The sequence below is a fragment of the Propithecus coquereli genome, unplaced genomic scaffold, assembly GCF_000956105.1.
Source record: "Propithecus coquereli isolate 6110/MARCELLA unplaced genomic scaffold, Pcoq_1.0 Scaffold27, whole genome shotgun sequence".
NCBI classification, from domain to species: Eukaryota; Metazoa; Chordata; class Mammalia; order Primates; family Indriidae; genus Propithecus; species Propithecus coquereli.
Window position 1 is genome coordinate 647,381 of NW_012148285.1, and position 25,574 is coordinate 672,954.

Below are 25,574 nucleotides of genomic sequence, written 5' to 3' on the forward strand. Positions count from 1 at the left end.
CAGAGGCCACAGGCCGGACGACGTAGGCGGCAGAAACGTATTTCCTCACTGCCCGGGGCTGATGTCCAAGGTCGGGGTGTCGCAGGCTGGTTCCTCGGGGGCCTCACTCCTTGGCTTGTGTCCTCACAGGGCTGTCCTCCAGATCTGTGTCCCCATCTTTTCTTATGAGGACACCCGTCAGATTGGATTAGGGCCACCCCGTGACCTTGTTTTACCTGAACCGCTTCTTTAAAGGCCCCATCTCCAAGCACAGTTGCACGGGGGTGTCCATCAACGTAGGGATTTGGGGGACACAGCTCAGCGCGGCACGGTAGACGCCCCTCACCCAGCAGCACACAGTCTAGTAAGAGAAAGATAAAAGTGATATTCGGCCCGTTCAGATTCCATCACGAAAAGGAGCCGTCCACAGCTGACGTGGACACGGATCTCCGGGGCTCGGCGAGCGGCTGAGCACCCCGTGCAGGGAGACCGCTACGGCCCTCTCTCCCCAGACTCCCACCCAGCCAGCGTGGGAGACCCCGTCTCTAGTGATCCCTGCCCAGCGGGTGGTCTAGCCCGAGGGTCCTGTGAACAGGGCGGGGATTGCTGGACCCTCCTGACCGCAGGCCCCAATGGCTCTCCCCAGGCATGGGCAGCAGCGACGAGTGGTCCGACGTCCAGGACATTATCGACTCCACTCCAGAGCTGGACATGTGTCCAGAGACCCGCCTGGACCGCACAGGAAGCAGGTACTCGGCCCATGCCCCGGGGTCCGGGGGCTCAGAGTTCGCCCAAGTTGGTGGCCTTGCTGAAGCCCCCGCAGCCTCTCCTGGGGGGAGCATCAGGTGCCTCCCACCGTCCCCATCCACGCCCACACCGGCCGCAGTGTCGGTGTCGAGCGGCTGTGCCCCGAGGTGCCGGAAGGGCCTGGAGACGCCACAGCGAAGGTGCCTGACTCTGCTCTCCTGGCCCGTGTGTCCTGACAGCCCGACTCAGGGGATCGTGAACAAAGCTTTTGGCATCAACACCGACTCGCTGTACCACGAGCTGTCGACGGCAGGCTCCGAGGTCATCGGGGACGTGGACGAAGGGGCCGACCTCCTAGGTAAAGCAGCCGTCCCCGCGGCGACCGCAGGGCGGGGCTTTCTGTGCGGGCTGCGCTTGTAATGTCCGCCGTGGCTGGGAGCTCTGCTCTCACGATGTCAGTGACACGGGCTCCACGCGCAGTCGTCCTCGGTGTCCGCGGGGAAGTGGTTCCTGGACACCACCCAGCCCCTCCCCCAGGGACACCAGAGTCCGGTACGCTCAGGTCCGCGGCGTGCAATGGTGCAGTGTTCGCGCGTGACCTCCGCACGCCCTTCGCGGCTTCGGTCGTCTCTGAATCTCTCGCAGCGCCCGACGCGCTGTGGACGCTGTGCAAATAGTCACGGCACGGTGTTTGGGGAAGAACAAGGAAAAAAGCCCCTGCACGGTCGGTGCAGACACCGCCGTCGTCGGCCTAACTACGTTTCAGCCGGAGGTTGGTTGGATCCACTCGTGTGGAACCCGTGGGTGAGGAGGGCCAGCCGTACCGTAAAGTTCACCCCCTTCAAGTGTACAGTTCGTGGGTTTTAGTAAACTCGTAAGGTTGTGCAGCCATCAGCACTGAGTTCGGAAGATTTCATCATCCCAAAAAGAAACCCGTGTCACTAGCACTCGCCCTCGGCCCTCCCTGAGCCCCCTCCCAGGGCCATCTACTTTCTAGGGAGGTTGGGGGAGCGACCAGCTCCTCTGTGCCTTGAGAAAAATGCACAGCAGCCTCCCTGTCCCCCCAGTCCTCAGCATCTCAGGTCTACACTGGAACCCTCTGTGCCAAGTCTGATGCAGGTATAGACAGCACTGCCCGTCCGGCCGGCACGGAGGCCCCTGTGTCTGTGGCGTCTGCAGCAGCTGCACACCAGCCACATGGCTCTGAGCCTCAGGCCGTGGCCTGGGGTGTGGCAGGCAGGAAATGGGACAGCCGAGTCTCACCCCTTGGGCGCCGGGCTGGGTTCTGAGCCCACAGCCCCGCGGTGGGGAAGAGCTGCAGCCCCGCAGCCCACTCAGGCCGCACAGACACAGGTGCCACCTTCGTCCCCACCTCCCTCTCTCCACTGGGCCGTCAGTGACCTTGCGGCTGCTGCAGGAAGGTGCTTCTCGCCTCTCCCTGATCTGGAGGCGGCCGCAGCTGTAACCAGGGCAGCCGCCTTCGCTGTACCAGGGGCGTCTTTGGGGGGACGGTGGTTCTACTTCCGGGATCTATGACGGTGGGGCCAGTGTTTCCGCGTCCTGCCTCGGGGCGCGGCTTGCCCTGCGGTTCTGACTGCCAGGCTCTCGCTGTCACTCCCAGTGCCAGATAAAGATGCCCTTCTGCCGTCTGGGACTGCGGATCCTTCCCCAGCGGCCAGGCCGGCCCTCACCCGCCGACACTGCAGGTCCCAGCACCACTAAGGGAAAGGGACATAGGCCTTTCCAGCCTGGCGCGTCCTTGCTCTCTGGACTCCAGGTCCTGCCCCTTGGTGTTGTCACAAGGGGTTGCCTTAGCTGGGGCAGGGTGTTCAGCAGCCGCGCTGCCTCAGACCTCAGCCGGAAGTTCGTCTGGGCCAGGCCTAAGTGAGACGTGGCCAATAGAGGTCCTAGGTGACCTTCATGGAGACGCCTGTACGTATTTTTTAAATTGTGGTAAAATATAAATAACATAGAAGTTTACCATCTTAAACCATTTTTAAGTATTCAGTTCAGCAGTGTTAGGCGCATTCGTACTCGATGGTGAGAGACTGAAAGTTCTCCCTGTAAGAGCAGGAAGAGGACCGGATGCCCACTTTGGCTGTGCGTGTGCGTGTGCGTGTGTGTGTGTTTATATAGATATATATGTGCATTTTTTTTTTTTTTTGAGAGACAGGGTCTCTCTGCTACCAGGGCTGGAGTGCAGTGGTGCGATCACAGCTCACTGCAACCTCAAACTCCTGGGCTCAGGCAACCTCCTGCCTCAGCCTCCCAAATGCTGGGATTATAGGTGTGAGCCACTGTGCCCAGCCAACCGTATATAGTTTTAATGAAATTTTTCTCATGTGTTGCAAAAATATATATAAAAAATACAGGCTGGGCACGATGGCTCACACCTCTGACCTTCCCCTATCACTGTCAGGGAGCCCTTGGGACCAGCTGCTGACCCAGGCAGCCCTGCCGCGGAGGTCACTTTCGTACAGGATCTCCGTCAGTGGCAACGGGAGGGACAGCAGAGGACTGGACACTGTCGTTCAAAGCTTTGCCCGGAGGCCACACTGCCTGGGCTGGTGATGACAGAGGGGTCACTGCCCTCAGTCGGAGAGGGCAGGGGCCCTGGGCGGGGCTCTGTCTGATGGAGCTCCTGGGGTCAGCTCACTGGACCAGGTGGCGCCCAGCCTGGTCTTTTCAGGAGAAATCTCACACGGCGCGTCTGAGGGTGTCTGTTCCCAGATGTTCCTCCCACCATGCGAGGACTGGGAGCCACGGAGCCGCTGTGCGGGCCGTACTCAGCTGCCCCGCCCGGCAGGACAGGGCCACCTGGGCTCCCCCAGGCTTAGGGTGGCTTGAGACCTTGCTCGGGGGCGACTGCCAAGCGGCCCTGGGGGGTCCTGGAGGGGCTCACTGCTGTTGGCATCCGTTGATGGGATGTTGGAAGGGCGGAGCCTGCTCTTGGGACTGGGCGGAGAGACGAGCTGGTACCTGCGTCCCCAGCATCTGGCTCAGTGGGGTAAGGGCTGGTGACAGGAGCCGGCGCCCGTTCCTGAGCCACACACCCCGACCTCCCCGGTGTGGCTTCCGAGCAGGCAAGAGCTGGGGGCCACACGCACATCTCCAGTCACGGTTTTGTGACTGTTTTGCACAGTGGGAAGATCCTGTCATTTCAGAAACACACGAGTGCTCTGCGCGATGCGACGGGTACTTCTGAGGGTGGTCGTACGTGGTGGAGAGTGGTGTCCTCGAGGTCTAGCACCTGGATCGGCGGTTCCGTAGAGCACTGGTTGGCTGTGTATTATATCCCACTGAATCTGAAACACCCCAGTTTTAAGACACACTGGTATTTTAGAATGTCCAAGAAAGAAAATTGCTGCAAATTAAACTACGACAGGCCAGTGATTGAGACCCACTGCAATTTCAGAACTGTTAACGTGAGGAAAAAATCTGCATCTCAGAAGAGACATCACTGGGGAGTGAGGGCATTATTACTTCTGCCCACTCAGCGAGTGGCAGGTGCTGGAGCAGCCGGCTCACCTGCACCGTCCGGGGGAAATTCACAGAAAGTACACGCCGGGAGGTTGTTTCCAGTTTATAAACGAGGAAACCGAAGCTCAGAGAAGCTGAGCTTATTTCCCCGAGTTGCTTGGCTGGAATCTGAAATCCCAACACAGCCCGATCAGCTTCATTCCGCGTTGCTGCGCCCCAGTCAGGCCGCGGTCCCGCGGGACACGTTCCGCCACGTAGCCGGACCTGGAAAATGTCTAGAAATAACCTCGTACAGAGAATTAGAGCACATCACCGGAGGGCACGACAGAAGCCGTAAGCACGCAGAGAACCGTGACGCATGGCAGCGTCGCAGGTCGGGCCACGGTTCCCACATAAATCCATTCAGTGCCGCAAATGCCCACAGACTTGCTAGGGGCTTTTCTGGAACTTTATGAATGGACTCTTATTATTATTATTTGAGACAGGGTCTCACTCCATTGTCTTGAGTAGAGTGCCGTGGCGTCAGCCTAGCTCACAGCAACCTCAAACTCCTGGGCTCAAGCGATCCTCCTGCCTCAGCCTCCCAAGTAGCTGGGACTACAGGCATGCGCCACCATGCCCGGCTAATTTTTTCTATTTTTAGTAGAGACGGGGTCTTGCTCTTGCTCAGGCTGGTCTCAAACTCCTGACCTTAAGCGATGCTCCTGTCTCGGCCCCCCAGAGTGCTGGGATCACAGGCATGGGCCACAGCACCCAGCCTATGAATGGACTCTGAAGTTTATCCAGAAGAATGAACGTGTGGGAGTAGCCCAGGAAACTGGACGCGGCACAGGCTCACAGCACAGCCTTGCAGGTCTGCAGCCGTAAGCTGCGGTGGTCGAGGCACACGGGGACAGCAAGAGACTGGGCCCACAGGAAGACCTGAGGACAGGCCTGGAGCCCGAGGGGTGTCCATGTGACAAGTGTGGCATTTCTAGCCGTGGGCAACGGGCGGAATATTCAGTAAATCCACTGGATTAGTTGAGAAGCCACGGGAATAACATGAAGTCTGATCCAACCTCACCCCATAAACAGAAGTAATTTCCTGGTGGATTAAAGATCTAAGGATAAAGACACAAGGACAATTGAACTGGAAAAGAATATTGGAGAATATTTTCACAGTCTTGGCCTCTCTGCATGACCAAAACTGTAAGGAAAATGCTGACGAACCTGACCTCAAACTCCTGGGCTCAAGCGATCCTCCTGTCTGTTTCCCAAGTAGCTGGGACGTCATTAAATGGTGACGTCATTAAAATGGAAACAGACCAAGTATTTAATATACTAGGAAACGGCAGAGGATGAACTAGGAACTTCACGGAAGATGCCAGCACATACGGAAGGACGCTCAACTCCAGGAATAATGAGGAAATGAAAATGAAGAGAAAATCGAGAAAACTCTTTTTCCCTGAAAGATTGGCAAAAATGAGGACAGGCGGGGCTGCCCTGCGTGCCAGGGCTGGTGGGGCCTGCCGTGGGGTGGCAGCGGGCGGCGCGCCCCTGGGGCTGGGAGGCTCATGGGTCCTCCCGTGGGGACACTGTGTGGCCGTGTCTTGTGGTCACACAATCTGTAAATGCCCTAAGTACGTACGGGGAGCGAATGCCATCGCGAGGGACGAGACAGTCCTGCAGGGAAGCCACGGAGCATTGAAGGAGGCGGTGAGTCCTTGCCGTGAAAGAGTCCCATGGCACACTGTCGCCCAGGAGGGTGAACTGTGGTTACCTGGAAAGCGTCTGAGCAGGGAAGGTGGCGCGTTAGCAGCGGCCGCCTGGGAGTGGCCACTAGAGGGGGCAGCTGCGCGGAGCCGGGGCACTTCCCCGGGAGTCCCACAGCCCTCGCCCGTGTTGCCATTTAAGTCAAGTGACTTTTTAACTCCCCGTTCCCTCCCGTGTGCAGTGAGCCACGGGGAACAGAATCGTTTCATCAAGTCTGCTGGGGAAAGAGGCGTTTCTCCACTCACGGCCGTGTCCCCGCCGGCCTCTCCGTGTCGTGCCAAGGCCCAACGCGGTGGGGCCGGCCGTGCCACCCACAGCCCCCACCACCCCTCTCTGCTTTTGACTTACTTTTGCACAGCTGGCTCATCGCTCCCCTTTTCTCTTCTGGTCACCCTTCCCCCGCGGTCATGCCCTTCCCAGGGTTGCTGAGAGTCTAGCTCCAGGCCCGGATGGCGCCTCCCACCGCGCTCACTCACTCGCTCGGCCCGGAGAGGCTTCTTGGAGGCCGGACACCCTCGTCACCTGCTGCACCCGCACACCAAACACCCTGCTCTGCACAGGCCTCCTGGGCTGGGCGGGGGCTGAGGAGCAGCTGTGGGGGTCGCGGTGCCAGCCCCAGTGTGGGCCGCGGGCTCTGGGCCCCGGTGCTGAGGGACGCGCTGCTCCGCCTCCCTCTTCCGCTGGGTCTCCGCCTGCCGTGGGCCAGGTCACCGCAGAGCTGCTGGAGTCTGTCCTCATCCTTTCTCACCCTCCCAGCACGGGAGTGGCCGGGTTGTGGATGCTTTTCCTCCAATGAGAATGTTTTTATTTTGTTGGTTCCAGTCACCAACTGACCTTTGTCACTTTCTTCCCCGCCCGCCTCCGGTGCCTCGCTGGACACGCCAGGGGAGTTCTCAGGTGCGTAGCTCTGTCTGCAGCTGGGTGGAGTGGGTGGGGCCCGGGGGGACACGCCCTTGGCTGTCCAGGCTCCGTGGCCGCGGGGACTGTCCCGCTCCTGGTCACAGCTGCTCGAGTGCCTGCGCTTCACTGCCCAGCCCACTCCCGCCCCGGAGCTTACTTGGGTTTGGCCCGCCAGCCACTGACCGTGACCCGCAGGAGCCTGGGCGGTCCCAAGGGCCATTTCTGGCGGTTCTGTGGAGCCGTTAGAAACACTCGGCAGGGACAGGAAAGGCCAGAGGGCAGTTCCGTGGCCTCTCCCCGCTGTCAGGTGCACCCAGAAGTCAGGGATCCCGGGAGCCCCTGCCACGCACGGCCCAGGGGTCCTCGCTTTGCAGCAGGGGTGCTCCGAGGCCGCTGCCCTGCCAGTGCTCAAAGGCAGCCATGCCCGGGCACAGCTGCCGCCGCCCACAGCCCCAGCTCCTCCCAGCCCAGCATCTGGGACCTGTTAACTGCCTTCCTCACGGGGGGTTTGGCCTGGTAGTCTTCCGTGCGATCTCAAGGATAAACTTTCTGGAAGGAGCATCGGGCTCCATCCCACCTGCCCTGCCAGCTCCTGCCTGCGCCCACCCCTAACCCAGCGAGAACGAGCTCTAGGGCCTGCCCGCCCTGCTGTCTACACGGCTTAATGCGCTTCTTTTCTCTCTCCCCTCCCTCTCTCCCGCCTGCCCGGGTCGCCCATCTCCCGTGGGACTGGGACGGCTCCCGTAGTGCGCGATGATTTCTTTGGTAAGGCCAGGTCGCGTCCGTGCGTGTCCCTCCTCTCCACGCCGACATCTCCTCATGCTTCACATGCCGGGGGCTTTGCTCTGCACGGGGGGCAGTGGGGCCCCCAGCTCCCGGGGGGCAGGCCTGGGCGAGGGACGTCTCTGCTGTGCCTCGGTGGGCCGTGGGAGGCGGCGCCCTCCCTCCGACCTGCCTGGCTCCCCGTGGGCAGACTGTTGACAGCCGAGGCAGGGCAGCCTGGCCTTTCTGAGCTGCCACACACTTGGGGCAGACCCTGTCTGGGGCGAGCCCGGTGCCTGCTGCGACCTGTCCAAGGGGGGTCAGTGCAGACGGCAGGCAGGACCCCAACACCCAAGCACATAGGTGTGCCCAGTGCAGGAGGGCCAGGCCTCGGGTCTCCCCTGCAGGCTCAGATTAGGAACTTTTGGGGGTTTGTGACTTGCCTGCAGGAAGCTCGGTCTGTGGAGTCCACTCTGGGGCCTGGTGGCAAAGGGGCCGGGTCAGTGCCTCCTCGTGCTCCTCTGTCCGCTCCCTCCACTGCCTCCTGCAGGCCCCATCACCCTGGCCAGGCCCTCCGGCCTGCGCCTCGCCCTGGTAGATGGCCGTGCCTGCCACAGGCCATCACATCTCCGCAGCCAGAAGTTTTCACTGTCATCTGTGTCCTGTCACCACGGCTCCAACATGATTCACCTGTGGGGCAGCGCTAAGGCGTCTGCCTCATGACAGGCCTGGAAATCACGGAGCCGGGGGAAGGGGGTGACGCCAGTGGGCGGGGTTGCGTGGCTACATCGGCCGTTCCAGGGCATCTTGGGCGGGAGCGGTGAGGACCTGGGGTGCAAGCCCAGCGGCTGCCCTGGGGCCCCTGCTCCATGCGAGAAGGGCCTTCCTGCGGCCGCAGAGCAGGCTCGGGGCTGACCGCACCTCCCCTGTCAGCCTCCAGACACAGGCCACCCCCGACACCGTCACTCTGAGACAGATGTGGTCATGTCAGGGTCCAGCCTCGAAAGGCACAGATCAAACCTCCGGCCTTTCTGTTTCAGGGATGGGCAAAGAAGTCGGGAATCTGCTGCTGGAAAATTCACAGCTTCTGGAAACCAAGTAAGAGGCCCTGTCCCGGCAGTCCCTCTCCCCAGGCCGCCGGACCGACCAGGCCAGAGGGCTCACCCTCCTAGGGAGACAGAGGGACTCGGAGCGGGACTCCTGGGTGACTCCCCGTCCTAAGGACCCCTTCCCTAGGGTGACCCTGGAGTTTAGCGCCAGATGGGGACGGGTCACCACCTTCAGTGCATCCTTCACCGGGATGTGCCTTCACGGACACGGACCCCTCAGAAAGCTCTGTTGTGTCGTGCACTCAAGGCTCACATGAAGCTCCCGTCCTTCTGCTTTTTCCAAGAAATGCCTTGAATGTCGTGAAGAACGACCTCATTGCCAAGGTCGACCAGCTGTCGGGGGAGCAGGAGGTGCTGAAGGGAGAGCTGGAAGCCGCCAAGCAGACCAAGGTCAAGCTGGAAAACCGCATCAAGGAGCTGGAAGAGGAGCTGAAAAGGTGAGGGCTCGGCGGCCTCTGTGTGCTCCTGCGTCCCCCCCGCACCAGCTTGCCCTCCCAGGTGGCCCTATCCGAGGCCTGCCCCCGCAGCACCACTCACATCGGCCCACCGGACCCAGCACGCGGGGCTGTGGGATCGGCACAAGCACGGGGCCTGGCGTGTGAGTCGCTCCTAGGCACATGCAGGGCGTGGCCCCGCTCGCGCACCCGCTGTTCATTCGTGCAGGGCGAGGGTGGGGAGGGACCCCGCAGCCCCCTCTGCTCCCAGCCCTTGACCAGCCAAGGCCAGGCCACGTGGCTGTTGACAGTTCTCTGGCGAGGAGGGGAGGGGCGAGGGCCCAGGGCCGCTTTTGCAGGGGAGGGGACAGGGTCTGCTGGGCTCACCCAAAGCCAGGGCTGCCGGGCACTCGCCTCGCCTCCCTGTCAGCCTCACTTGGCCGGAGTTGCCAGGACGGGCATCTGCACCTCAGGGCACACGTGAGGCCAGGCGTGGGGCGCTGTCCCAGGGAACTGGCAGGAGCCTTCAGGGCCCCGGACCAGAGAGCCCCGAGTCCTGCTCAGAGGCAGACACGCCGCTGGGCCGGCCCAAGCCTGGGTCTTCCCGAGGCCCCTGGGGCCTCACCGGTCCCCATGTCCTCCCTCATCCCGCAGAGCGAAGTCGGAGGCCATCGTCGCCCGCCGTGAGCCCCGAGAAGAGGTGGAGGATGTAAGCAGCTATCTCTGTACAGAATTGGTATATTCCACTATTAACATGTGGGGCTTGGGGCGGGCGCGGGGCGGGGACTGCCGGTCCTGGGCTCCTGGCCCTCGTCACCCTCCTGTGTGATGTCGAATCTGGCGGCATCGTTTGCCGCTGCGGTCAGGCCACACCCCCTGGTGGGGTCCCAGCCCTGACGCTGGGTCACCCTCAGTCCCAGGTCCTAGTGGCTGCATTTTGCACGTCACAAGCGGGGTCTGCCTGGCTGTGCCGCACAGCCAGGCAGCAGAAGTAGCATCAGCCACCTGAGGTCCCCTCCCAGGCCCCCACCCCACCGCTGAGGAGCATGGGCTGTTCCGAGGAGAGCCCTCTGCTGCCTGGGCGTTGGTGGGGCCCTTCCCACCTCAGAACCCTCCAGGCCCGAGGCCTGTCCCCCTGCAGCAGGGCTGCCGTCCCTCAGGAGAGCAGGCTCAGCCCCTGGGGTCACACCATCTGTGGCCTCCCCCTCCTCGGCCTGGTCCCTGGGGGTCGTGGTGAGGATCAAGGAAAGTCATGACTTGGCGCCCCCTGTGTGGCCTCCACCTCCCCATAGTCAAGGAGAGAAAGCTGCAGGTGGACTGTGACCCCCACCCCTGCCACACTGGGTCAGAGGGGAGGCTGGGCCTGGGCTTGGGCCCTCGCTCCAGGGCTGAGGTAGGACGTGCCCCTGAGAACGCAGAGTGCCAGGTGGTTGGGCCATGGGGGGAGGACCCCACCTGCCCGCCCTACGCTCCGTGGGTGCCCTTTGCTGGGCCCGCACAGGTCGGCAGGAAGCGTCAGCGCTCCGCTGGCTGGACCTTCCCCCACCCTCCCGTCCCGGCGTTCGCCTGGGCCCGGCCCCCCCGTGCTGCACTCAACAGCATCTGGGCTTGTCCAGGTGTTGGGGAGCTGTAGGAAGTTCCCTAGGTTGCTCCCTCAAGCACATCACGTGCCGGTCTGGGAAGCAGCAGCCCTGGTAGGGCCGTGTGGACTGGGCTCCCTCTGCCCACCACCCCCCACCCCTGCGGTTCCCCCAGGGTCTGTGGGAAATCCCCACCTGGAGGCTGCACCCCTCCGCCCAGGTGGCAGGTCCCACGAGGAAGCTGCAGGGACCACAGCGCTCGGTGGCTGAGCCCTGCGCCTCTCCCCTCCGCAGGACAAAATCCCCATGGCCCAGCGCCGCCGCTTCACGCGGGTGGAGATGGCCCGCGTGCTCATGGAGCGCAACCAGTACAAGGAGCGGCTGATGGAGCTGCAGGAGGCCGTGCGGTGGACCGAGATGATCAGGTGGGCCTGGGGGCCGGGAGCCTGCTCCCCACAGGTGCCCCCAAGGCACTCCCCCTCCGTGTGTGACCTGTGGTCGCCATGGGACCCCACACACCTCCTCTCTTCTGGGAGGACAGAGGGCGCTGGGCCCTCCCGGGGGAGCCTGCGGGGTCCCAGGCAGGGGGGCGGGACACCCCAGCGAGCTCCTCCCTGTGCCCCCCCACCCCCCGCAGAGCATCCCGAGAGCACCCGTCCGTGCAGGAGAAGAAGAAGTCCACCATCTGGCAGTTGTGAGCCGCGGTGTTGGGGTGTGGCTGGCGGCGGAGGGAGGCGGGGAGGCCCCCGGGTCCACTGCTGCCCCTCACCCTCCTGTGCCCTGGCAGCTTCAGCCGCCTCTTTAGCTCCTCGTCCAGTCCCCCGCCGGCCAAGCGGTCCTACCCCTCCGTGAACATCCACTACAAATCGCCCACCACGGCAGGCTTCAGCCAGCGCCGGAACCACGGCATGTGCCAGATCTCGGCGGGCAGCCGGCCCCTGGAGTTCTTCCCCGACGAGTGAGTGTCCCGCAGCCTCACCCCCAAGCTGCAAGGGGCGGGGGGAATGTGTCCAGGGACCCTCCCCTCCAGGCCCTGAAGCAGGACTTTGGGGGCCGGCCTCAGCTCTCGGGACACGGGCCAAGGTGTCGGGTCGTGGCCTCTCCATGCAGCTCTGCTGGCACCAAGCAGCCATTTCAGGCCCACGTCCAGTGAGGAAGTGCTGAGCCGTGGCCCGGGCTTTCGAGCCCTTGGCGACCGTGACAGTAGAATGGGCTCCTGGTCAGGCAGGTGCTGGGTGTGGCCTCTAAGCCCAAGGCCACCCCTGGTGCCGGGGAAGCCACCCCCATCAGACGGACCACAGCCTCCTCTGGGCTGCCCTCCCTGCCCCGTGGGCCAGGCCTGCGGGGCTGAGCCTTGGCCAGAGCTGTCACTTGCCGTTCCTTCCACCCAGCGACTGCACGTCCTCTGCCCGGCGAGAGCAGAAGCGCGAGCAGTACCGCCAGGTGCGTGAGCACGTGCGCAACGACGACGGGCGGCTACAGGCCTGCGGCTGGAGCCTGCCGGCCAAGTACAAGCAGGTGCGTGGGGCGGGCACAGGGCCAGGTGGAGGGGGCGGTAGGGCCAGACTGGCACCGGCCCCTCAGCCCGTCGTGTCCCGGCGAGCCCCTGGGCAGGGAGTCCGAAGCTGTCTGGAGGGGCGGCGGAGGAGCCCCGCGGCTCCCAGGGCCCCACTGCAGAGGAACTGCGGAGCCAGGCTCCTCTTGCCCGGGGCCGGTTCTGCAAAGCCGGCAGGCGCAGGGGCTCTGGTTTCTGAAGGAGAGCGGGCCAGGCTGCGCGCCCTCAGCACCCTCCTGCTGGTTGCAGCTGAGTCCCAGTGGGGCCCAGGAGGACACGAGGATGAAGAACGTGCCTGTCCCCGTGTACTGCCGGCCTCTGGTGGAGAAGGACCCGACCATGAAGGTGGGGGGCAGGCTGGGAGGCCGGGGGCCCTGCAGGCGGCCAGCAGAGGAGTGCGCCCCTCACCACAGCCCTGTCCCTGCAGCTGTGGTGTGCCGCCGGCGTCAGCCTGAGCGGGTGGAAGCCTCCGGAAGACGACCCCGGGAATGGGGTCAAGACCACGCCAGGCCGCGACCCTCTGACCTGTGACCGAGAAGTGGATGGCGAGCCCAAGAGCAACCACACATCCCCTGAGAAGAAGAAGGTCGGAGCGACTGGCCTCGGCCGCCGGTGCAACCTCTCCCGCTCCGAGTCTCTGGACAGCTCAGCTGGGGTCTGGTTGGGAGGAACAGAGACAGGACAGCTGGGGATAGTCCCTGAGACGGGGTGGATGAGGCAGGAGCTCCTGGGCTCCCATGGCCGCCATCAGCCCTGCCTCGGAGCTGTGGTGGGCACTGTCCACCCTCAATGGCGGGGCTGCCAAGGGGCCCAGGCGCAGCGGACAGCAGCCGGCGGCTCGGCCGCCAGGGCTTCTCTCTGAGCGGGGAGCACAGTCACGACCTGCAGAGGAGCAGCGGGGCAGGGCAGGGCGGGCGCAGGGCGTGCTCTCCGGTTGGAGTCCAGGGCTTCGTTTTAGGTCCTGGCTTGATTTGGGGGCCAGTGACTTAGTCTCTGGTCTTCCCCTGCGGAAGTGAGACTGTGGACGTGAGCAATTTAGATAACGTGTCCTGGCCGGGGGAGGACAGCTGTGCCCCTAAGGCCATGGTCGAGACGAGGTCCTGAGAGACGCTGGGAGACCCCACGTGACCCCACGGTGCTGCTGGGCTGGCCTTGACCCCGTGCTCTGCAACAGGCAAAGGAGCCGCCCGACGCAGACGCCACCTCCAGCCGGGTGTGGATCCTCACCAGCACCCTGAGCACCAGCAAGGTGGTCATCGTGGACGCCAACCAGCCGGGCACCGTCGTGGACCAGTTCACGGTGTGCAACGCGCACGTGCTCTGCATCGCCAGCATCCCCGGTGAGCCGCGCGGGGCGGGAGCTCCTCCTTATGGGGGGGCTGGATGTCAGGTGAAGAGGCTGCCTGCCATGCAGCACCCGCCGTCTGTGATACCCTGTGACACAGGAGCATGTCAGCAGACGGTGGGAGGCGGCCGTGCCCGCTGGGCCCCTTGTCCACAGGAAGCTCGCTGGCAGCCTCGTCTGCTTAGTCCCGCTGCTGTCGGGATGTTGCGCTTCCCTGTCAGGAGGCGGTCTTTCGAGACAGAGTCTCACTGTTGCCCGGGCTAGAGTGCCGTGGCGTCAGCCTAGCTCACTGCAGCCTCCAACTCCTTGGCTCAAGCGATCCTCCTGCCTCAGCCTACCAGAGTGCTGGGGTTACAGGCGTGACCACCACGCCTGGTCCAGAAAACATTTCTTTGTGCTGAATGTGAAGCCTCCAGCTGGGCCCAAATCCCACTGCCTCACCAAGGGCTTAGAGAGCTGGGGGTGGGGCTGAGGGGCTGTCGTCACCCACTGGGGCAGCAGTCTCGTGACGTTCTGGGCCCAGCCCCAGCACTGCACGCGGAGGGGTGACGAGGGTCGCTGGCGTGGACCCCCAGCCACCTCCTGGGACCTGTGCCTCCGTAGAGTTCCTGGGGGTCTGTCCTGGATCACAGTTGTTTTTCTCCCAAAACCAGAGTCCCAGCACTCAGTCCCCGTGGCCAGGGCGCAGCCCACAGAGCGAGCTTGCCGAAGCCCCAGGCCTGCGGGCCGGCGGCCACGAGCAGGCCATGGCGGGGCCGTGTGTTGAGGCAGGTCCTGCTGGGAGAGAGCCAGAGACGGCCCATCCCCTCTCCCATCCCGCCAAGCTGTGAGCTCTGGGCGTGGCCCTTAGTGGGCTGCCCACGTGGGTTGACGGGCGCGTGACTGTCCCCTCAGCGGCCAGTGACAGCGACTACCCACCAGGGGAGATGTTCCTGGATGTCGACGTGAACCCGGAAGACTCGGGCACCGACGGCGTGCTGGCCGGCATCACCCTGGTGGGCTGTGCCACCCGCTGCAACGTGCCGCGTAGCAACTGCTCCTCCCGAGGGGACACCCCGGTGCTGGACAAGGAGCAGGGTGAGTCCCGGGCGGCTGTTCTCCGTCCCCTCGTTCCTGCATCTCTGCCTTGCCCACACTCGCCTTACCCTCCACAGGGGAGGTGGCTGCCGTTGCCAATGGGAAGGTCAACCCATCCCAGTCCACAGAGGAGGCCACGGAGGCTACGGAGGTGCCAGACCCTGGCCCCAGCGAGCCAGACGTGGCGGCGGTGCGGCCCGGGCCCCTCACGGAGCACGTCTTCACTGACCCGGCGCCCGCCCCACCCTCCGGCACCCAGCCTGGCAGGTGGGCTCTCAGGCCAAGTGGGGAGGGGAGCCGGGGGGAGCCTGGCAGGGTCACAGGGCTACCCTGGAGCCACCGTCCTTCCCACAGTGAGAACGGGCCGGAGCCCGACGGCAGCGCCGCGCAGCCGGGGCCGGAGCCCAGCGGAGACCCGACGGGAGCAGGCAGCAGTGCCGCGCCCACCATGTGGCTGGGAGCCCAGAATGGCTGGTAGGCAGGGCCCCAGGGCAAGGGCGGCGGGAGGTCCCCCGGCCAGCCCTGCCCACCGGCCGACCTCCACAGGCTCTACGTGCACTCGGCGGTGGCCAACTGGAAGAAGTGCCTGCACGCCATCAAGCTGAAGGACTCCGTGCTCAGCCTGGTGTAGGTGATCCCACGCCGGGCCGGGCAGCGGGGGTTGCTGGGTGGCCCAGCCTGTGCCCTCCCTGCGTGGCGTGAACCCGACTCCACCTCCCCACCACAGGCACGTCAAAGGCCGTGTGCTGGTGGCCCTGGCAGATGGGACGCTGGCTATCTTTCACCGTGGCGAAGGTAAGACCTGGTGGCCCTGGGCAGGTGGGTGGTGGCTGCGGCCCTGCCCGAGACTGGCCAAGGGGCCCCCTGGGTCCCCGGGGCCTGTCCTCAGCTTGGCAGGGGTGTCTCCAGCCCCCGCCCCAAGAGCGGGCTGGGCGGTGGCCAGGCTGGGCAGGTGTCGCGGGCGCTCTCCAGATGGCCAGTGGGACCTGAGCAACTACCACCTGATGGACCTGGGCCACCCGCACCACTCCATCCGCTGCATGGCCGTCGTGTACGACCGCGTCTGGTGCGGCTACAAGAACAAGGTGCACGTCATCCAGCCCAAGACCATGCAGATCGAGGCGAGTGCCGGCGGCGGCGGCCTGGGCCTGGGAGGGGAGGGCTGGCCGACGTCACTTCCCCACTCGCCACGCGGAGCTTTGTGAGGTCAAGGGAGAAAACGGGCTGGGACAAGTCACTCGTTTGTTCAAGTCATGGGCGGGGGAGGGGCAGCCAGCCTGTGCTGCTCACCCTTGAAACAGAAGCCCAGGGGACACCTGTGTGGGCCCCAGTCTTCCCTTCGGCCGCCCCACGGCTCAGCCTCCTCGCCGTCCCCTGCAGCCAAGCAGGCGCCGGGCTGGAGGTCGGCGTGGGCCGCGTGGACATCGGGGCGACCTCAGGGCTGCAGCAGGGCCAGGGTTCCCTGCCCTTCCTCTTCCACACCCACTGACGGGCACCATTACCCCACAGAAGTCGTTTGACGCCCACCCGCGGCGGGAGAGCCAGGTGCGGCAGCTGGCGTGGATCGGCGACGGGGTGTGGGTGTCCATCCGCTTGGACTCCACCCTGCGGCTCTACCACGCCCACACCCACCAGCACCTGCAGGATGTGGACATCGAGCCCTACGTCAGCAAGATGCTGGGTGAGGGGCTGTGCCAGGCGGGCGGTGGGGGCCGTGCCCCGGCTGCACTGACTGCGCCCTCCCGTTCGCACCGCAGGCACCGGCAAGCTGGGCTTCTCCTTCGTGCGCATCACGGCTCTGCTCATCGCGGGCAACCGCCTCTGGGTGGGCACTGGCAACGGGGTTGTCATCTCCATCCCCCTGACTGAGAGTGAGTGGCCCCAGGGACACCTGCAGAGATGGTGAGGGCTGGGTGGGGGTCCACAAGCCACTCGGGAGGACACCGGCTGCCCTGGCTGAAGCCAAACGTGGCCCTACCTGCCCTCCACCGACCTCCTCTCCTCTCCCTCCCATGCCCTGCGCTGCCCCCCAGCGGTGGTCCTGCACCGAGGCCAGCTCCTGGGGCTGCGAGGTGAGTCCAGAGTCCTGCCTGCGGATCCGGCAGGCACCTTCTTGGCCTCCCCTCGCCTGCTGGGAAGCCGGGGCTCCCCACCCGGAGTCAGCCCCTCTCTCCGGCCCTGTCTGTCTCAGCCAACAAGACATCCCCCACATCCGGGGAGGGAGCCCGCCCGGGGGGCGTCATCCATGTGTACGGGGACGACGGCAGCGACAAGGCAGCCAGCAGCTTCATCCCCTACTGCTCCATGGCCCAGGCCCAGCTCTGCTTCCACGGGCACCGAGATGCCGTCAAGTTCTTTGTCTCGGTGCCAGGTGAGGGCCGGGCCGGTTCCCTGGCTCCCCGCCCCCCACACGGCTCGGCAGCTAGGCCCCGTGCAGGATTCTGCCGTCCTTAGGTCCCTCCACCCCACAGGGAACGTGCTGGCCACCCTCAACGGCAGTGTGCTCGACAGCCCCTCCGAGGGCCCCGCGCCCACCGCGCCCGCGGAGGCCGAGGGCCAGAAGCTGAGGAACGTGCTGGTGCTGAGCGGCGGCGAAGGCTACATCGACTTCCGCATCGGTGAGTGCACACTGGCCGGGATGCGGGCCCGGCGCTGGCAGAGGGAACCAGCCCTTACAGCTGCCACTCACCCCCAGGGGACGGAGAAGACGACGAGACCGAGGAGGGCAGTGGGGACATGAGCCAGGTGAAGCCCGTGCTGTCCAAGGCGGAGCGCAGCCATGTCATCGTGTGGCAGGTGTCCTACACGCCTGAGTGAGGCCACCTCCGCTGCCCACCCTGCCTGACGCCAACGTGTACATAGGACCCCCGCCCACCTGCCCCTCTTCTAACCTCTCAACCTGCAGCTTTCACCTGAGGCCCAGTCCCTTCAGCTGGCAGGGAGTGCAGCCACACGGGGCAGCTGGGAGGAGGGGAGCAGGTGGCATTTTCCACCCAAGAAGGGAAGACTCTCTCGGGGACACCCTTTCTCCAGTGGCTCCTGGCTGGTGTCCAGCCCAAACTCCCCAAGTCCTAGGGGCGCCTCAGGGCCAGAGTGAGGCGGGATCCAATGTGGGCAGCTGCTGCAGGTGACGCCCAAGTCTTCCCACCCTGAGCCCACCTGCCTTTGCATGCTGCTGGGGTCGGGGGTGGGTCTCAGCCTGTCCCCCAGGCCCTTGTTCTCCCCAAGGGAACTGGGCCGGTGACGAGCCTTTGCCTAGGGAGGTGGGGCTCAGGCTGCCCAGGTGCCTGGCCCCAGCCGGCCTTTGGGGCTCCCCCGTCCCCAGGCTTCTTTCCCTCAGCCCCCACCCTGGCATCCCCCTGCCCAGGGACCTGGCATGAAAGCACGGGGCCAGGCACCCTGGGGCAGCTGCTTGAAAAGAGGCCAGCCATCCTTATCCCGCTGGAGCCCCGCACCGACCCGTGTCTCCCCCAGGCTCCACCTGGGCAGAAGACTCACCTTGGAGGAGCAGGGCCCTGGAGTCCTGCCCCTCCCAGAAGCCCCTAGGGTGGAAGCCCAGCCTCAGGAAGAAGGGGAGGCCCCGGCCTCTCCTGGGGTCAGCCCGAGGGTGCAGGCTCAGCCTCAGGTAGATGGGGGACGGTGTGCTCCTGGGGCCTTCCTCCTGCACAGGGCTCCGAGGAGCCCAGCTCCCAGACACGCTAAGTGCCTAGGGTTGCCCGCTGCGGCCTACTCTGAGAGCAACTGAGGAAAGAGGCTGCCCAGCAGAGGCCCGAAAGGGCTAAGGAGCCACGTCCAGCCGGGCTCTAGGCATGTGGGGGGGCAGCCGCCCTGGACTGCCCTCCCGGGCTGGGTGGGCCTCGCTGGTCTCTCCCCCACCTTCCTAGGCACAGGCCCTGAGCAGGGCAGCCCAGCCCTCTGCCCACCCCTCCCACCAGAGAAGCACAGACCTCGGGGAGCTGTCCCACGAGCCCAGCTGGCCACCCTGAACTGCAGCCACATCCAGCTGCAGGCTTCTCCCCACCACCCGCCACCTCCACTGTGATGTACGTCGGGTCCCTTGTCTGTCCCACAGGATCGTGAAGTGACTCGGGGGCCAGCCGGGTGGGCGCAGCCGGGGGAAGGGGCCAGGTGACGACTCTCCTCAGGCTTTGGCCCTGCAAGTGAACCCACATATCTGCTCTGTATGTAATAAACGTCTTAACGTCGTATCTCTGTTCCTGGGCCTAAACCAATACAAAGACAAGGACTTTTTTCTGTTTATTATGAAAAGAAACGCTAAACCAAGCTGAGTGCTAGAGGTGCTACCGGGGGCATTTCTGAGGCTGCTATGTGTGGTGGCATCTCGGGCAGGAAGGCCCAGTACATGCCAGGGCTTGTGGGGCCGCACCCGCCCACCCTGAGGGAGGTCCTGCAGGGTTACCACGGTCCCTGCCGCAGAAAGGATGCTGCAAGGCCTGAAGTCTGGGTGGGACCTGAAGGATGCAGGTATCGCAGTCACTTCCAGATGCGCAGGCTACTCGTGCAGCCAGTGCCCGACGCTGTCCTCCCAGCACAGGAGCTCCTCTGCGCGGAACCAGAGCGCGATCTCGCGGCGGGCGCTCTCCACCGAGTCGCTGCCGTGGATCACGTTCCTGCGCGGGAGAGGCGCGCCTGAGCGCGGGGCCCCAGCTGCACGGAGGAGCTTCGCGCAGGGCCCTGCGGGCCGAGGTGTGGAGGCGGGGCCGGGCTGGGGCCGTCCCCCGGGGCGGGCCTTACTTGCCGACCTCGACGCAGAAGTCCCCGCGGATAGTGCCGGGCAGGGCGTCAGCGGGGTCCGTGGCCCCAATGAGCGCCCGCGAAGCGCGCACGACGTCCAGCCCCTGCCACACCTGGACGGGCGGGACGGGGCGCGACGTCAGCGCGCGGCCAGGGGTCCCCGGGGCCGGCCGCCCGCCGGGCACTCACCATGGCCACCACGGGCCCTGAGCCCATGTACTTGACCAGGCGGCCGTAGAAGGGGCGCTCCCGCAGCTCGGCGTAGTGCTCGTGCAGCAGCTCCTCGGAGGCCTGGGGAGAAGGGACAGGCGGCCCGGTCCCGCGCCAGCCCCGCGCGCCCACCTGCACCAGCTTCGGCGCCACCCCCCGCGCCCACCTGCACCAGCTTCAGCGCCACCAGCTTGAAGCCCTTGCGCTCGAAGCGCCGCACGACCTCGCCCACCAGTCGCCGCTGCACGCCGTCGGGCTTCACGGCCAGGAAGGTGCGCTCGTGCACTCCGGCGTAAGCTGCGGGGACCGGCGGGACAGGGCGTGAGGCCGACCCGGCGCCGCCCGCCCCCGCGCCCGCGCCCGCCCGGCCGCTCACCCGCGGGGAAGAGGTTGGCGAAGACGGTCAGCACCAGGCAGATCATGATGGCGGCGGCTGCCCGGGCCCGGCGGGGCGGCAGGGGTGGGGCCTGCGCTTAAAGGGACCTCGGCCGCTTCGGGCAGGCTGCTTCACTTGTACCCCAGGAATCCAGGGGCCTAGGGGGGCCGGAGGGCAGCTGCAGAGGCCAAGTCGCCCCCAGCCGCTGGAACACTACTGCTGCCCGCATCCCAATAGGGTCTCCCCATCCACTGGCGCCTGCTCGGCACCCCTGGGCGAGCTGCAGCCTTTCCCTCCCCAGCTCTGCAGACACCCTGCTCTGGCCACCAACACCAAACGCAAAGAAACCACAGCCCAAGCTCTTGGTTTTCCTTTATTCTGCCCGCATCCCGGCGGAAGCAACAGTAATGGGAAAAGAGGAGCCGGTGCTCCCCGCTTTCTCCCAGCAGCCTCTCCCGCGTGGCCCCGCAGTTGCAGCTGGGTGTTGGGGAAAGACCAGGTGCAGGGTCCGCCCCATCCCGCTCAGCTAAGATGCAGCAAGTCAATGAAGATGAACTCCAAACTCAGAGGGAGCTGACTCCAGTGTAGCCCAAAGATTTTCATTCTTCAAAATGGTCCCCACGACCTTACACCCCTCAGGTGACCTGCTAGTTCTGGCACTTCAGACCGGGGTGCCCTTGGCCTTTCTCTTTGCCTCCTGTTTTGCAGGGTAGTCCCAGGGTTGGATGTTTATTCCCTCCACATTCAACATGGGCTCCTCGGTGCTAGTGTCCCCCCTTTTCTGTCGCTCTGCGAGAATCATGGCCCGGAGGAGCGGGGGGTAGGGCACGGAGCACACGCCGTGCTCGGGCTGCGGCGTGAACGCGGTGAAGGCCTCCTCCTCATGCTTGGGCACCAGCCGCCAGTCGTGGTACATGGTGTGTTCGATCTCCCGGGCCTCGCTCTCCGTCTTCCCTGGGGAGAGAAAAAGGCTCATTTCACACACTCGCTGGCAGTCTGTGAGCTGCGCCTGTCTGCCCACCTGACTCCCAGGCCTTACCTTTGAAGGTGAGGATACCCCAAGCCTTTCCGTGGTCCAAGTTCTGCAAAGCAAGCGGAAAGCGGGTCAGCTAAGGAAGCTCCCTGCCTGCTGGAGATGAGGAGGCGGGAGCCCGGTCCCACAGACTCGCATGGAGGAGGGGAGGGGAGGGGAGGGGAGGCAGTGCTGCCCCACGAGCTCGGTGTCCGGGAGGGAGGCCCGCAGGGCCCGTGGGGACGGGCGGGGTGCACCACGGGGCCGGGGAGGAGGGCGGCCCGGGTCCCGGGGGCGCACACGCACCTGCGCTGTGTAGTCGGGCCGGACCCGCGTGAGGCGCCAGTAGCACGGCTCGTCGTGCTGCCACAGCCAGGACTTGCGCGTGACCAGGCGGCCCAGGCCGAAGAGCGGGAGGTGGCCGAGCAGCTGCAGGAGGCGACTCTCGCGGCGCACGTCGGCCCAGGCCAGGACGGGCAGCCGGCGGCCCGAGTACGGCCGCGTCAGCGTCTCGTAGTCCAGCGCGTAGCGCTGCGAGTCGCGCGGCCGTTCCCGCTGCTCGCGCAGGGCGCGCACGCGACGAGCCAGCTCCGCTATCAGCCGCGGCCGCACTTTCTTCCGCGCCATGGCCGGTCCGTTCGCCCGGGCGTCCGGCCGGAAGCCAGCCCCGCCGCGCTCCCCGAGGCCCGCCCGCCGCCGGAAGCGGCCGGTGTCACAGTCAAAGGCGGCCGGGCGCGACCGGAGGGGAGGAGAGCTGGCCGGCCATGGCGCCGGCTGGGCACGGGAGCGCCGCGGGTTCGCGCAGGGGCCGGGGCCGGAGCCGCCCACGGCGGCCCCCGACCTGGGAGATTTCGGACTCGGACACCGAGGGCCCCGCCAGCGCGGAGGCCGCTGAGAAGGCCCGAGACCCGGCCGCGGAGCGCGGGGCGGCGGCCGAGCCGCGGCTCCTGGGGCCCGAGCAGGCCCTGAGGCGCCTCGCGGTGCTTGTGGACCCAGGTGCGGCGGAGGGTGAGGGTCCCGCGGGGCTCAAGCCGGGCCGCCACGCCCGCGCCTCTGCTCGGAAATTGCCTTTCGCCGGAGGGAAGTTGTTCTCGGGCGGAGAGGGGCGGCCCTGCAGCCGCCTGCTGCCCGGGACTTTGGGGCGGCTTCCCCGCCGGCCCGGCCCTGCGCTCTTGGAGCCCGCGGCCGGTGCCTGGGTGTGCCAGGCTGCGACCCCCACCCGAGTAAGGTCCTCATGTGGGCGGAAGGAAGGAGTGGCTGAGCTCTGTCTCCTTCCGGTGGTCCCAGCCATCCTGGAAGATGCTGGTGCTGACGTCCTGATGGAGGCCCTGGAGGCCCTGGGCTGCGAGCACCGCATCGAGCCCCAGCGCCCCGCCCGGAGCCTCCAGTGGGGCAGAGTGAGGCCAGACCCCTGCCCCTGCAGCGTGAGTGTCACGGGTGACTGCAGCAGGGGCCCCCTTCCTCGGTTTCCGAGTGCCAGCCTGGGTTGGGTGTGTCGTGTCCACGGTTTCGTGTCCTAGGGTTGTCCCAAAGGGCTGTTGCTGTGGTGGTCGTGCACGTCTTGCCTGCTGGGAAGGAGCAAGGTTGGGCTCTAGAGCCTGAGCTCAGGTGCTGCTGAAGAATGTTCCATCCCCAGTGAGGCTGTGGTCAGTGTTCCTGCTGGCCCCGTGGAGCTAGGCTGGTCTTGGCCTTGGCAGGAGACAGAACACTGGGCAGGGCCTGGACTTGGCTGTGGCCATGCACCACAGAGCTGCCAGGCTGCCCAGGCTGAGGCCCTAGGAGGGTGGGCAGCACTGTGTCCTGGTTGTCCCCACAGGCGCTTCCTCAGCTGTGGGCGGCAGAGGAGCAGGAACTGCTGTTGCTTCTGGAACCTCAGGAGTTTCTGCACGGAGTTGCCCAGCTGATCCAGGTGATTGGGCTGAAGTGATAGACCCTTTCCGCAGACCGTGAGAGGCCGGGTCCCCAGCCAGAGACTTGTTCTCCCAGTTCCTGCCCTGGGCGGGAGGAGCTGCAGCAGGGTATGGGGGGCGCTGGGACTCCTCTTCGGTCAGAAACCATGGTGAGGTTGAGGGTGAGATGGAGAAAGCCTCTGGGCCCTTTCCCGGGCACAGACAGGAGCTTCAGCTGCCCCTGGAAGGCAGAAGCAGGTGCGGGTCCCTGGGAGAGCAGGAAGCACACGAGTCTGGCAGCAGGCGGGCGAGAGGGAGCCTGGGACTTGGTTGGAAATGTCTGGGCAGGGCTGGGGGCAGATGTGGAGCCCCGTGACAGGGCATGCCTTGGCTGCAGCAGAAACAGTGGTCCGTTGACATTTGTGCTAGAGTGCCATCAGGTTAGACCCTCTACCAGGTCCCGGTGTCCACATATCCGCTCTTATCAAGCACCTGCTGTGAGCCGGGTAAGTGTAGGCTGGGGTGCAGAGGAGAACTAGGAGTGAGGGGCTCAGGCCAACTCTTCCAGAAACCTAGGATACAGCCAGGGGGCTCTCTTCAGCCTGCTTGACCTCGAGGGAGGCACAAGCTGGTTTCTGCAGATGAGGTGACAGGGCAGAGGAAGCGCCTGCCAGGCTCCTTCCTGCACCACTGGCTTTTTTTCCGGCTTGTTGCCCTTCTGCAAACTGGACAAGGCCCCTGCTGCCACGGCTCCCCCTGCAAACGTGTGCTGCGTGCTCTCCCTGCAGGGCTCCGGCCCAGCCTGCCCGCTGCCCTGGTTTCCTCCCGAGGTCCCCTCTCACCGCCACCTGGCTGTCATCGGGCTGGACGCCTACCTGTGGTACCACTCACCCTGATGCCTGGGCTGCGACAGGGGTTTCGGGGGGGTGCTTCTGGGGACTGCTGTGGCCCAGCCGATCCCACTCCCCTGGAGGGCCCTGGAGGGCAGGACCCATGGGGAGTGGGAGCCAAAGGGAGGGTCACTTCTGCTCAGGTCTCGCCAGCCCATCACCCGGGGGACGCAGCAGCTAGGGAGTCCAGAGGTGGCCCCTGCCGAGGGGACTGTCGGCTGGCCGGAGGTGGAGGAGGTGAGGGCCGGTCTGGGCTCGGTGAGTTGGTTGGCCTTGGCTGTGGCTGCCCTCTGCCGCGTTTGGTTCCCAGGGTGGCGTGTGGGGTTGGTCTCAGCTGCGTGTCCCCAGGGGATCCCTCCTCTGGCCCACACCCACAGCTTGCCCCTCCCCAGGCCCTGGTGCGCCTGCAGCTCTGGGCGAACGTGGACGTGCTGCTGGTGGCCTCCTGGCAGGAGCTGAGTCAGCACGTGTGCGCTGTCACCAAAGCCCTTGCCCAGCGCCCCTTCAAGTGGGTACCTCCCACCGGGCTGCAGGCTGTGCTGGGAGGGGGAGCAGGATCACCTGGGGGGGTGGCGCCTCCCCGGCCTCTTGGAGGGCAGAGCACGGTGGGAAGGCGCTGCTGTGCTAGTGGGGGGGAGGGGGGTGATTGAGGGTTGGCAAAGTCTCTACAAAGCCTCTCTGTGCCCTTCCCTATCCTCAGGCAGTCCCAGGAGTCCCAGGCCTTTTCCTTCTGCACGGCAGGGCGCTGGGCAGCGGGCAAGCCAGTGACGAGAGACGGCGCAGGGCTACGGAGGGCCTGGTGGAGGCAGATCAGGCAGTTTAATCGAGTCAGCCCGGCCGTGGCTGACGCTGTTGTCACTGCCTTCCCCTCCCCCCGCCTCCTGCAGCAGGTGGGCTCCCCCACTCCCACCCCCACGGAGGCCGGGCCCTCCAGGCCACCGGCTCATGCCTGTGTCTGCTCTTAGGCACTCGAGGCCTGCAGCACGGAGCAGGAGCGCAGGGGCCTCCTGGCGGACCTCCCTGTGAAGGCCAGTGACGGCGTGCGGCCCCGCAGGGTGGGCCCTGACCTCTCCCGCCGTGTGTACCTCTTTCTGACCACCACCAACCCCAACCTCCTGCTGGACCTGGGCTCCTGACCAGGCCTCCAGGACCCAGCGGGGGCCTCCTCCTGCCTGCCGGTGGGACAGCACATGGCCTCAGGGATTGACCAGACACCTTTGGCCCAACGAGTACTCACCCTGGGCTGGGATCCCAGCCTCTGACCTCAAGGGGAAGGCAAGGGATGGCAGGGAACGTTTTTGGATAACTGGGCTGAGTAGAAGCAGAAGTTCTTTCCCAGCTTGTAGATGGCATGTAGTTAGAGGGTCTGGAGGAGGTAGTGGGTTAACATGCCCTTGGCCATGGGGAAGCTGAGCAGCGGGACTGTGTGCCCAGCTAGGACAATCTGGAGGGCAGTATCCAGGTCCCCTCTGCCACCTGGAGGCTTGGGGTGGCACCCTCAGAAGCACTAAGGAAATCTCTAGGGAGAAAGGAAGCGCACCCCCCCCCCAGCCTGCCTCTCCCCAGCAGTGTCAGGGTGGAGCCACACTCGCCAGGAGAAAGCCCGTAGGTGCCAGCGAGCCCCAGGCCTCCACGTGGGCTGTTCAACCTCACAGCTGTGTGGGTGTTAGACTCCGTTTATTACAGTCACGTAAGTCTCTGCGACAGGAGCGACAGCTGATC

The 25,574-nt window shown here is 65.3% G+C and overlaps 4 protein-coding genes across 6 annotated transcripts in view; 2 read left to right on the forward strand and 2 right to left on the reverse strand.

Annotated features, from left to right (window-relative positions):
* MAPK8IP3 (mitogen-activated protein kinase 8 interacting protein 3) overlaps nt 1-18,919 on the forward strand; it is a 45,925-nt gene extending 27,006 nt beyond the window's left edge. Inside the window, exons 7-31 of the mRNA XM_012647689.1 lie at nt 626-728; nt 966-1,084; nt 6,844-6,855; nt 8,661-8,718; nt 9,014-9,166; nt 9,818-9,899; nt 11,038-11,168; nt 11,381-11,437; nt 11,531-11,701; nt 12,135-12,261; nt 12,548-12,643; nt 12,726-12,884; nt 13,473-13,638; nt 14,538-14,720; nt 14,798-14,987; nt 15,075-15,194; nt 15,267-15,347; nt 15,448-15,515; nt 15,693-15,841; nt 16,230-16,401; nt 16,478-16,591; nt 16,754-16,792; nt 16,912-17,091; nt 17,192-17,338; nt 17,416-18,919. Of these exons, the coding sequence (XP_012503143.1) occupies nt 626-728; nt 966-1,084; nt 6,844-6,855; nt 8,661-8,718; nt 9,014-9,166; nt 9,818-9,899; nt 11,038-11,168; nt 11,381-11,437; nt 11,531-11,701; nt 12,135-12,261; nt 12,548-12,643; nt 12,726-12,884; nt 13,473-13,638; nt 14,538-14,720; nt 14,798-14,987; nt 15,075-15,194; nt 15,267-15,347; nt 15,448-15,515; nt 15,693-15,841; nt 16,230-16,401; nt 16,478-16,591; nt 16,754-16,792; nt 16,912-17,091; nt 17,192-17,338; nt 17,416-17,537 (2,999 nt within the window). The 3' untranslated portion in view covers nt 17,538-18,919. The remainder of the gene's footprint in view (nt 1-625; nt 729-965; nt 1,085-6,843; nt 6,856-8,660; nt 8,719-9,013; nt 9,167-9,817; nt 9,900-11,037; nt 11,169-11,380; nt 11,438-11,530; nt 11,702-12,134; nt 12,262-12,547; nt 12,644-12,725; nt 12,885-13,472; nt 13,639-14,537; nt 14,721-14,797; nt 14,988-15,074; nt 15,195-15,266; nt 15,348-15,447; nt 15,516-15,692; nt 15,842-16,229; nt 16,402-16,477; nt 16,592-16,753; nt 16,793-16,911; nt 17,092-17,191; nt 17,339-17,415) is intronic.
* Nucleotides 18,920-18,993: 74 nt separating this feature from the next.
* Nucleotides 18,994-20,394, reverse strand: NME3 (NME/NM23 nucleoside diphosphate kinase 3). 3 transcript variants are annotated; one of them, XM_012647690.1, is made up of 5 exons: nt 20,062-20,394; nt 19,852-19,982; nt 19,665-19,766; nt 19,476-19,588; nt 18,994-19,370 (listed from the first exon to the last, which is right to left on the reverse strand). In XM_012647690.1, the coding sequence occupies exons 1-5, from the start codon at nt 20,105-20,107 to the stop codon at nt 19,046-19,048; spliced, it is 717 nt and encodes a 238-aa protein (XP_012503144.1). In that variant the 5' UTR covers nt 20,108-20,394; the 3' UTR covers nt 18,994-19,045. The 3 variants fall into 3 exon arrangements, with proteins under 3 accessions (XP_012503144.1, XP_012503145.1, XP_012503146.1); XM_012647691.1 differs by having other exon boundaries at nt 18,994-19,351; nt 19,484-19,588; nt 20,062-20,393; XM_012647692.1 differs by having other exon boundaries at nt 19,172-19,351; nt 20,062-20,392.
* Nucleotides 20,395-20,409: 15 nt separating this feature from the next.
* MRPS34 (mitochondrial ribosomal protein S34) lies at nt 20,410-21,747 on the reverse strand. Its single transcript, XM_012647693.1, has 3 exons — nt 21,380-21,747; nt 21,101-21,143; nt 20,410-21,015 (listed from the first exon to the last, which is right to left on the reverse strand). Exons 1-3 carry the CDS (start codon nt 21,698-21,700, stop codon nt 20,723-20,725), a joined length of 657 nt encoding a protein of 218 aa, XP_012503147.1. The 5' UTR covers nt 21,701-21,747; the 3' UTR covers nt 20,410-20,722.
* A 90-nt stretch (nt 21,748-21,837) lies between these two features.
* On the forward strand, nt 21,838-25,007 carry EME2 (essential meiotic structure-specific endonuclease subunit 2). The gene is made up of 8 exons (XM_012647695.1): nt 21,838-22,069; nt 22,361-22,497; nt 22,890-22,982; nt 23,751-23,842; nt 23,996-24,110; nt 24,245-24,360; nt 24,553-24,742; nt 24,818-25,007. The coding sequence occupies exons 1-8, from the start codon at nt 21,838-21,840 to the stop codon at nt 24,986-24,988; spliced, it is 1,146 nt and encodes a 381-aa protein (XP_012503149.1). The 3' UTR covers nt 24,989-25,007.
* Nucleotides 25,008-25,574: the final 567 nt, after the last annotated feature.